The sequence below is a fragment of the Eucyclogobius newberryi genome, unplaced genomic scaffold (genome assembly GCF_026437365.1).
Source record: "Eucyclogobius newberryi isolate DKJ021-1_F unplaced genomic scaffold, fEucNew1.0.hap1 SCAF_15, whole genome shotgun sequence".
In the NCBI taxonomy this organism is placed as follows: Eukaryota; Metazoa; Chordata; class Actinopteri; order Gobiiformes; family Gobiidae; genus Eucyclogobius; species Eucyclogobius newberryi.
The window spans coordinates 19299038-19310159 of NW_027315779.1; the positions used below are offsets into that span (position 1 = coordinate 19299038).

Consider the following 11122-nt stretch of genomic DNA (forward strand, 5'->3'; position numbering starts at 1 on the left):
CAGGCGGCCCAAAACGTTGTGTAGAATGGCAGCCCTATGTTCACTTACACAACCAGAAGAAGGATTATGTGGCGGTGCTCAGACGTGCTTCTGGAATAAGGTGAATAGTGTTAGAGTTAGTGCTTGAGCCTGACTTAAAGCTTGGGCTTCCAGACAAAAAGATTGGAAACTGATCCAAACAATGAGACTGTAGAGATGTAACAAAACTAAAATGTTGAACTTGATTCTAATACAAAAGAAAAGGCCCAATAATTCATACCAATTTTGCCTGTAATCATAATTAAAAGATAACTATTTTTAATCAATAGAACATGATAATCAACACTAGATAATTATAGCCTCTTTAGAATGACCATGTTCAACCTGCCCAAAGACAATGGTACAATGCATCTTTCCTTTGGTCAGTGTGTATTGTTCTATAAATATATATCATACCAAGACTTGTATTAGACAATATTTCATTTTGATACTAGTTTTAGTTTTGATTACTGGTAGTAGTTATGGAGTAAGCTAAACGTTCAATACTGATTTCAATACCAAGATGATGACAACAACCTTTTTTTTTTAGACAAACAATTGCCATTTTCGTAATGATACTTTGTAATGATACTTTATGTTATCATGTAGTCTTATGTTCTGATAAAGCTCGTGATCACTCTAAAAGTATTGATACCTGTATTGATAGTATTGATACCTGCACAAATGAGCAATAACAACAGCAAGAAGACTATTCAGAAAATGATGTAGATGTAGAAAACGCCTGTCTGAATGGCCTTTTTTCCTGCCACAAAAAGTACGTTCCAAAGGTATCCGTTTATTAAGTCTATGGCAATAGTTTTGAAGCCCAAATACTTAGTTCTAAAATTGAGAGGGATGTAAATGTCTGCCTTGTTCATTTCAGTCCAATATTTTTGAGCCACTGGACAGTCCCAAAATGTGTGATAGTGGTTTGGCTGCAGTCTTCCACTTTCACAAGTATTTCCTTGTGAAAAATGGGCACTTTGACATGGTATTATCCAAATAAATGATCAATTTTCCTGCACAATTCTCTCCAAACATGAGATTTTGTGGTCCTCCAGTGAATGCGTTCTAAACTTTTCAGGCCAGGATCCCTAAAATAACTATAAGAGCGACTTGGGAACCCCCACAGCAAAATGAAATAGAGGTCTGTAATAATTTTCAAGTTTAAAATTCATTTAAAATAAGGTTTAATTGCATTTATTTTAGTATTTTATTGTGTTATCTGACTGATATCAGCGCTCAGACTCCCACTTTGGAAACCTGCTCCACTCTTTCATCTGTCAACACAAGGTTTGCTTTGCCTTTTGTTTTCTAATATATTTAGTATGTATTCAGATTATTAATGCATTGATACAATTTAGATATCATTCCCTTTTTAAGTTTTGTTTTAAATTCCTTGATAAAGATTTCAGTCAGAGGGTTATAATGGTCTTTGGTATAATAACTCCTTATCTGTAAAGATTGGCTGATCTTTATGACCTGTTGGGACATGCCAGTGAATGAATGAGCGCTCTTAAATAATCAGGGGCATAGCCACGAAGAGCTTTCTAAGTAAATACTAAAGGCTTCTAAATATTCCAACTGTGTGTTGAGACTGGCGTCCTCAGGACTAAAAGACTAGTGTAATTGGAGGTTATCAGCGTATGATATGAGACACAATTAAATCTTGAACTAGAAAATCTGCAATGGCTGAAGCCATTGCTGGAGTGTCTGTCTCTCTCTCTCTCTCGCTCTCTCTCTCTCTCTCTCTCTCTCTCTCTCTCTCTCTCTCTCGCTCTCGCTCTCGCTCTCGCTCTCGCTCTCGCTCTCGCTCTCTCTCTCTCTCTCTCTCTCTCTCTCTCTCTCTCTCTCTCTCGCTCTCGCTCTCGCTCTCTCTCTCTCTCTCTCTCTCTCTCTCTCGCTCTCGCTCTCGCTCTCGCTCTCTCTCTCTCTCTCTCTCTCTCTCTCTCTCTCTCTCTCTCGCTCTCGCTCTCGCTCTCGCTCTCGCTCTCGCTCTCGCTCTCTTGCTCTCTCGCTCTCTCTCGCTCGACTGGCTCCGTCCCAAAATTCTAAAGAATAAAGGCTAAAGAATTCCGCTAACACTCCATCCATCCATCCATTTTCTACCGCTTGTTTCCTTTTGGGGTCGCGGGTGACTGGAGCCTATCCCAGTGACTTTGGGCCTTAGCATAATGCCCAAATTCATTTTAAATGAGGAAAAAGTACTAATACTTTTGAACATTCTGCAAAAAGTACAAGTTGTTCAAATGTCAAAAGTAATAGCACACGTACTACTGTGAAAGTGATCATAATGAGGTATAACATGTTGAAATCGGTTGAAGCGTTAAGGAGTTGAAACTGGCTAAACGGAAAATCATGGAAAATATAATAATAGAAAATACGTGAAATACAAGAACATATAGTGCCTGCGTGACATCACGCAGACACTCAATGAAATGGGATAACAAGGACTTGATACACAGTTGTTAGGGCTGGACACAATGGAGAAGGTTCTCTCTGACAAATACGATGCGAACAAATCAAGTGCACTACCTGAGATTCCATTGTTGTAACATGAAGGACCAATGTAGTATATTTCCCATTATCAGATACTATCCAAATGTCATTCTGCACCCTGAGCAATGCAGTTTCAGAGGAAGGTTGACGACCTTGTTGTTTTTTTAAAGGAAGCAAACAGTGACAAGAACAGTTGTTGAAGTAATTGCACCCCCAGAGCTCTAAAGAACCCATCTTTATTGTTGTGTTTCTTTGTAGTGAAATCCTTTTGTCAAGAGCTTCAAAAGAAGAAGGCCAACTCGGTACTAGGGCAACCTTCACACAGGGGCTGAGATGAAACCTTTCATAAAAGTCGATCGGCTTCTGGCTGCAGGAAAATCTCATTTTTAGCTGTGCCTTAAACCTGATGGAGTTTAAAGAGAGCAGTGGGAGCGGCAGCTTTGAGCCAGTTCAGCTCTAGTTAGAATCTGCTCAGGAAAACAACCCCTCTGGGACTGAGGGGCTGTTTTCTCATATCAGAGCTACACAGATTACAGGCATGGCAATGAGAGCGGCCGCTGCAGGGCTGTGAACTATGTCATTGTGCTGCCGTCACTGGCCAGAGCTGAGCGAGAAGGACTTCAATATCAAGTGCTCTCAAAGATACAGGGGCAATAGCAAAGAGGGAACAAATCAAACTGCAGATTCACTGACGTTATTATTCTGCCTGAGCCAAAGTTATTAAAAATATTGATATTGTTTTGGCCAAAAAGCACAAAGCCCAAATCTGTGTTGGCCTTAGGAATGTTTATGGCACATGACAAGAAAGCAAAACAGTTTACATCATGCTTTTAAAATGAATCAATCTACCTTTCTGGTTAATGACAGGAATTGAAGTTACTACATGTATTAGTTTAATTCACAACTGGCTACAACTCCATTAATAATGATGTGTCTCTCTGTCTTTGTCTCCCTCTGTCTCTCCCAGGAGAATATGTAGTGATGACAACATATTTCCATTTGAAAAGAAAAATTGGCTATTTTGTGATTCAGACCTACCTCCCGTGCATCATGACTGTCATACTGTCTCAGGTCTCCTTCTGGCTAAACAGGGAGTCAGTTCCTGCGCGGACTGTATTTGGTGAGTGCTAAACTGTGCCCTTATTCAACATACTCAATAATTCATTCAACAGGGCCGCTCAATAAGTGCAAGGAAAATAAGACTTGCTGGACTCTAACATAGCTGGTGTAAGAGCTGTAAAGATGAACGCAATAAAAAGTCATAAACAAAAGCTTGGTGTTTGTTAAGCTGCATAAACAGTAATTATCTCTGTGAAATTATGGTACATTTAATGGAAAAATGTGCAATTGGAACAAATGCATTTCCTAAAACCTTTTCGACCAAATCACCAACTTTACCAACTTGACCATCTTAATTAACATTCTTTTTTTAATCCTCACGGGTAAGCATTAGAAATCTTAGATCTCAGTCAATCCCATTTAGTCCTCCAGAGAGGAGCCCCTGTTGTTGAACACAGTTTAACCTATCCAGGCTTTTACTTCGAAATCGAAATGCTAATGGGAATATTTAGAACCAGGTAAGCGGTACAATGCCCATGATGGTCTAATCCTTGTTGTTTGTCACGTTCAGTGATGTACTTGACCGTAGCCTCTGTATAGTGAATATAATAATGTGGAAACACATTATTATGGGGTTATATGTAATTTATTCACTTGCACACACTTCATGCTAAGAACATTGTCTGCTTAGATCAGCTTCACTTATAGACAAGACGTGCCCTTCCTGCGCGACTTTAGTTTTTGTTTTGCTGCATAAGTTACAGTGACCTGACCCTGACCTCCGTGTATTGGTGTTTGTGCAATAATTAGCATAAAGAATAGGAAATGAAGCATGTATGTAGATGGAAGGGCATTAGATAACCTGCCACATACATAATAATTACAACTATTACTGGAAAAGTGATCAGCAAAAGTGCAATCTAAAAAAAAAAATCTTTAATTTAAGTAAAATTACCAAGAAAAATTACATGAAGAGAGATTTATTTCAGTAATTTACAAAAACCTGTACAGCCACATTTCATCTTAATCAATCTCAATTTGAACAATAACAAATGCTAGTGACAACAAATATTCTTACTCTGACATACACTCAGCTCCGCTCTGTGGCCTCTTTTCTAAAAATAGCTTGGAATATCCAAAACTTCATTTTATCTGTTTCACATAATGTCAACCACAAAGAAATCTATAATGTGACATGAAAAGGGACTCCATCAATCTTAATGACTGACCTTCACCAATAAGTCAACTTTGTGCTTCTACAGCAAAATAAAAATGTATTGGATGTATTTTCACCTTTCTGGAACACATTGACATATAAGGTGATTGCTTGTATATGCCCAGTTGGGTTGCAGTATCCCTTCTGTGTACATTGATTGAGTATGAAGGCTGCAGAGCGCAATGAGCTTGGACATTTTGGCATTCATTCCTGAGAGAATCATTTTCAGAATAATTAATTTGGGCCATTGGGGCTTTGTCACTCGTTCTTTGATATCTGTGTTGTTTTCCAGGTGTTCACTGTCCTCTATAACTGCATGAATTCTGTCAAATGGTCTTTTTACCACTGTTTGTGAATTTCTGATTGTAAATGTACACATCTGTTGTCATATTTTTATTGTAGAGATTTGAAGGATTTCAACGCCTCTATGTTATTTACATAAAAAGAAAAAGGCAATTGATAAGGGAAAAAGCTTGTCCAAAATTTCTACAATGAAGTGACTAAGTTATTGTTAATACATGTCTTGTATTTCCTTGTATATTGATTGACCATATATGCTCTGTACTGATCCTTTGATTTCATCCTCAGGGGTCACCACTGTCCTAACCATGACTACCCTGAGCATCAGTGCTAGAAACTCCCTCCCTAAAGTGGCCTATGCCACGGCTATGGACTGGTTCATGGCTGTGTGCTATGCCTTTGTCTTCTCTGCATTGATTGAGTTTGCAACAGTCAACTACTTCACCAAACGCAGCTGGGCATGGGATGGGAAAAGAGAGGGCATGGAAATAAGGGTAAGTCACTCTATTTCATATTCTTCTGCAATATCAATCAACACGAGGACACGCAACACAGGACATTTTCTTATTTTCTGAATCAATAATGCTACAAATGCCAGATTGATTTATTGTGTAGAAACAGCATTATGAAGATTTGAGTCACCAGCAGACAGTCATAGGCAGTGTCTGGTCACATGGGTGAACACAGTGCACATCAGGTCAGTGTGCTCTAAATGTGCACTAAATCAATGTCTTTGCAGTAAATAGATCATGCAAGTTAGGTTTGGTTGGCTGTGTTCAAATCCATAAGGTTTTGAAAAACTAAATAAGGAAAAAATCTTCCCAAAAAATAATGCCCATAACAATTTTAATATCAACCTAACTGTTTACAGGGAAACAGGATTAAATCCCGTCCCATATTCTCTCAGGAATATCCAGTAAACCTTTAATTGTTAATTTCCCGCCAAATGGAATAAGGACAGCAAGGCAAAACAAAATACAGAGGTTTCCCACCTCTTGTCCAGATTTGTGTCTACTCATTATGTCAGCCAAAAAATATGTGGGTGTATGTATTGAAATGGAGCAACTTCATGGTTTAATCTAATAATTATGTTGTTCACTTTTTAGACATCTGGGCCATTTGTATATTTGTCCATCTAAAAACAGTTTTTTGCACTCAAATTGGGAGTCTCTGGCTCCCCAAACGGAAACTGTGATGAAATCGCATAAATAGATTCTGACCTGACAAGCTCTCAAAATAATCTCAGCGTGGAAATTTGACAGATCTTATCCAATGAAACAGGTTGTTTAGCTGCCACCAAAAAGCAAGATAAAACAGATTAGACAGTCGCATGGATAAAAGCTGACATGAATGCAGACCTGTGACTAATAAATGCTCTGAGAGTAAGGTAGGTCCAGTTTACGAAAGTGGGACACAATATTTTACATTTTTGAATATCCCCCCTAAGTCGAAAACGCCACAGGCATCTATGACGGTCAGACATGATTCACAGTTTAATAAATTAATCACACATGTTGACTCAAGCCCTTCCAAATCAAACCCTTCATATTCTTATTGCCATAAAAATGCCTTATTTTGAAGCCCACCACCTAGTATGAGATTTTCATGGTCAGTGATCAGAATAATTACTGGAAGAACACACATAATATGCATGTGCAGGACAAAAGATGTAAATGCACACGCAGTTTATGTCTCTAAATATGAAATATCAATATGCATTTTCACTATTTAGCTGCATTGATCTCCTTTTCAGAGCACCAAAAGGAACACTAAGGACAACAATTAATTGCTGTTAAATGAAGTGTAACCAGATAATTTTTCTCAAGCCTATAATGGGCTAATGCTCCATGGCAAATACAATAAAGAACAGAAATTACATTTTCAGGAGGGGTCTTGTGGGTATTGGGTCTCGTATTTTTCACTGAAACCAATTTAAACATCCTCCTTCATCCCGGGTGTTCCCAGGTGAACGAGACTGAGTTATTGGAGCTGGTTCATCTTTGCCACACACATCCAAGGCAAACACAACATGAGAAAAGGTTTACCCCTTTAGCTGCGCCAGACCATGCAGCAAATCTATTTTTTGTGAGTAACATACACATGGTTCGACATGAGCAACAGACTTTCAGTTTATACAGTGACTGATTGGCAATCTTGCATATCGCACCATAACAACTTTCACTCAGTGGGATAAATTGCGGCTGGGTGAAGGGACTGTTCTTTTTTGCTCTTTTGTTGCCTCCTAAAGGCAACAGTCTAGGCTGCCTTCTAGGGGCTGTGCTGAGCATGCATTCGTCATGTTAGAGTAAAAAAAGAATGGGGTCACTTTAGGGACATAGCTCTTTGACTCTTTGCTTCATTAACTAACTGAAAGCAGGGACCAAACTGTTTTTTATATGTTGAAGAGAAGTAGTCATAGCTATAAACTTTTGAAAGGTAACAATCAGCCCTAGGTCCCCCCTTGGCTCCAGCTCCTGTAGCTCTGGAGCAGAAAACTCAAGTCAAGTCAATAGGAACGCGTTTACTATATTGCCTATAAAGTCTCCACACCATTCCCCCCTTTCTTTTGTGTAACGATTTAGTTTGACAAACGATCAAGCTAATTAGCTTTTCCATCGCCAGTGAAGGTATGCTTATTACAGAAATTAGCCGGTGGGGAATTTGGTAAGAATAAAAGCCTGCGTATTCTTGGCACTGTTGCACGATTGTACACCGCAGTGCTGCTTTCACTGGTGAGCTGACGAATACCAGGGTTCAGATGTATTACCATGCGGATTCACACCTGCAGAACAAACAGCTACATCTGCTTAGACACACGCTGATGGGAACAGAGAAGTAAACCACTTCAGCAACGTAGTATTCATAAGAGTTTTCAGGGATGCCAATGAATTACACTTAGATGCTTTACCACATTCTTATGTAATTATCTGCACAAGGTCAAAACTGAATTGTAATTGCACCAACTACCAAATTCGATCGAAGTCAGTGTGAAAAATATAGTGAACAAAACAATAACAGTGATTTATGGAAAGAATCAGAAACGCATATTTAAGTAAAGAAATCCCTCAGGCAGGGGATTAATACTTTGGTCAGAATAAATAAGGTTACACAAAACATTCTATAAGTCTTGGTTGTTATTGCCCGATTTGGCACCTTTTGACATTCAACTCTTTAAATGTTTGTGTTTTAACCGCATTCGCCCCCAGCGTAGTTACTGTATGTCAAAGTTGGACTATTTCACAGAGTTTACCCTTAGAAAGAGAAACAAAATGATAGTTTTTGCTCCTTATCATCCCAGTTATATGATATCTTATGTCAGACTTAACTCAGCTTTGCTCACATTTGTTTACCGACTTTGAGCAAGTATTTATCATGAAAAAATGCTTATATTCCAAGAATAAATTTTATCAAACAAATGTCAAAGGTGTCAAGCCAAATATTATCACTATAGCAACGTCAGCGCTCGCACCAAAGAACCTGGTTGTGCAAGCCCGTCTGATGGAAGGCAGGTGGTGCAAGATGTGCAGAAATCAATACTATCTTAGGGAAGTGCATGGTTGTACAGGGGGTATCAGTGTGACTCTGCCTCTAAATACACTGAGTAACTGGATACAGCGCCCCTCAGGTAGCCCCAGGCTCACTATCCTGCTGTTTAATACAAATAGTGGATGTTTGTTAGCACACCACAGAAGAGGTATTTTAGTAGAAAAGCATGAAGGATCTATCACTTTATCCTGAAAAGACAATATATGTATTTGTAGTCACATTCCTGCACTAGTCAACTACAGCTTGACGTCTGCTCACTAACACCACTGTGATGCTTTACTCCTAACACTGTGTATGCATAAACAGCACTGCTTATGTTGAAGGCATTCATCACATGCACCGCCACATGGAATCTATGTGCTTCTAAATGTGAGTGTATGTGACTTTTAGTCCACATTTGGCCATGGCTGTGTGTGGAAAAAACTTTAGAATAAATCATTCCATTAGGTGGAACAGGAAATGTAAGGCTAATTATAATAACGAAAGGAAGATAAGTTGAATAAATCTAACCAAGAAAAGTAGAATTCCAGCCTGGCTCTGAACAAAAGTCCAACGCGTGGCTGTGAAAGTGAAGCACTTTGGAGTATATGACTCACAGTTTAAGTTTGAAGGTGGCACTGAGAGGGTGCTCACTGCACTGCAGCGTGGCACACACTGGAAACTTAAACTGTGCCCGGTGATCAATCTTGGTGCCCCAGTTCTTCTCCTCACATTGCACTGCAAACTTTGAGGCTGACAGGTTCTTCTGCTGGAGCAAGTTTGGCTGGGGGGACCAATTTTGCAAATAAGATTGTGTCGGCCCTACTATTACAACATGAGAGACAGTATAATTATTTTGCTCTGGTAGGCAGCAAGGGGAGGGCAGTTCCTCCAGCTAGTGTTATCACACACAGCCTTTGTGTTGTTTGTTCAGTCTCAGGCGATGTGTCGACACAGGCCTGGCTGCTCTCATTGACTTGGTTTGTCAGACATGTTTACAGTGGATGTTGTTATTCTCTGTTTCAAATCCTGCTCTGTGCTGCCACTGTTAGCACTATCAGGTGCCAGTCCAGCCAGGCTCTGTACTACGGCAATACATTTAATCTACTTTGTCATGAAACCTGACCCTTTTCTGCAATCAATATTTGTACTGTATATGATGCAGATTTGAAGTGATAGTAGTAATAGTAGTGTGTAAGTTGGGTCAATTTAATATACCTGGTAAACTTTTTTTCTTTTCTACTTTTCTTTTCAGGAACCGTTTCAGGCTAACATGGCCAGGATTAAAGATATGGTTAGGCTTTTGTTTTGTTCTTGTGTGTGTCGTGTCTCGTGGTGTTGCTTCTATTTCCTCTTTATGAGTTCAAATGGAAGTATAGTGAAGACTGGTCCTTCAGCTCCTGACACCCTTTACTTTATTGCTTTCTTTTTTTCAGAGGAGAGAATCTGCAGTTTTGACCAAAAAAGCAAACAACACCTTCAACATAGTAGGAACAACCTACGCTCTCCAAGACCAAGGTTTGACGACCATTTCCAAGAGTGCACCTGCCACACCAACAGTCAAACATACCCTAAGAGGAATGGATGACCCGTACACAGAGGCAAAGAAGTCCTACAATCGTGTCAGCATAGTGGACAAAATCTCACGCATCATTTTCCCAGTTCTCTTCTTTGTCTTCAATCTAGGCTACTGGGCCACATACGTCAACAGAAAGCCAGCCATCATGAAAGCTAACAACCCAAATGGAATCTGACCAAATCAAAACTATAATGTGGTTCAGAGGATATGGTTTGCAGGAGGCCAAGTTCAACCCATCATACTCTGTGCGTACGTGAGAGTTCAAGGACACGTGCTTTGGTTTTTAATACGTACGTCTCTTTTCTTAAGGATTGGATATTTTGCACGTCCATTTTAGATTGAGGGGAGATGTTTGCATTTAGATTCACGTGTAGTTTTGGACATTGGAGGCAGCACATTCTCGTGACGCTGTTTGCAAAGACCTCATTACTTCATTCCAGGATCTGGTACATTCTACGTTGTTCATTTTGAAATGTTTCTTTGCCGTATCTGAATTGCTTGCTGTTTTATATATTTGTCAAATTGTATTTCAATTATGTTGTGACATGTTTGCCCTTTACTTATAATAAGTTTGAGCAAGCATAGATTACATTTTTGTTTTTATTGCTACTCATCACCAACAGTAAGGTAATAAGGCATCCATCCAGTTAACCTGTCCGCAGAGAGACACACTGATGCGTCAGAAAGGCCAGCAAGCCCCAACCCCCAACAGCCTAGAACAGTCTAGAACAGCCTAGAACAGCCTAGAACAGCCGAGAACAGCCTAGAACAGCCTAGAACAGCCTCCCTGGTTCCATAGAAACATCAGTGTCTGGCCTTCAGCTCTCACTGAATCTCAACAGCCCAAATGCAGTGTGCATCCCCTGAGCCTGCATGTACATTTTCTAGTCCACTGATTCTTATTGTTTTAACTGGCTGAGTATGTT

At 39.6% G+C, this 11122-nt stretch overlaps 1 protein-coding gene across 3 annotated transcripts in view; it reads left to right on the plus strand.

Moving 5' to 3' along the window:
• gabra3 (gamma-aminobutyric acid type A receptor subunit alpha3) overlaps positions 1-10898 on the plus strand; it is an 83192-nt gene extending 72294 nt beyond the window's left edge. Inside the window, exons 8-12 of one of the 3 annotated variants that reach the window (XM_072446547.1) lie at positions 3485-3637; positions 5381-5586; positions 7058-7177; positions 9873-9911; positions 10054-10898. In XM_072446547.1, coding sequence (XP_072302648.1) covers positions 3485-3637; positions 5381-5586; positions 7058-7177; positions 9873-9911; positions 10054-10371 — 836 coding nt within the window. In that variant the 3' untranslated portion in view covers positions 10372-10898. The remainder of the gene's footprint in view (positions 1-3484; positions 3638-5380; positions 5587-7057; positions 7178-9872; positions 9912-10053) is intronic. The other 2 variants (XM_072446548.1, XM_072446549.1) reach the window with 2 other exon arrangements.
• Positions 10899-11122: the final 224 nt, after the last annotated feature.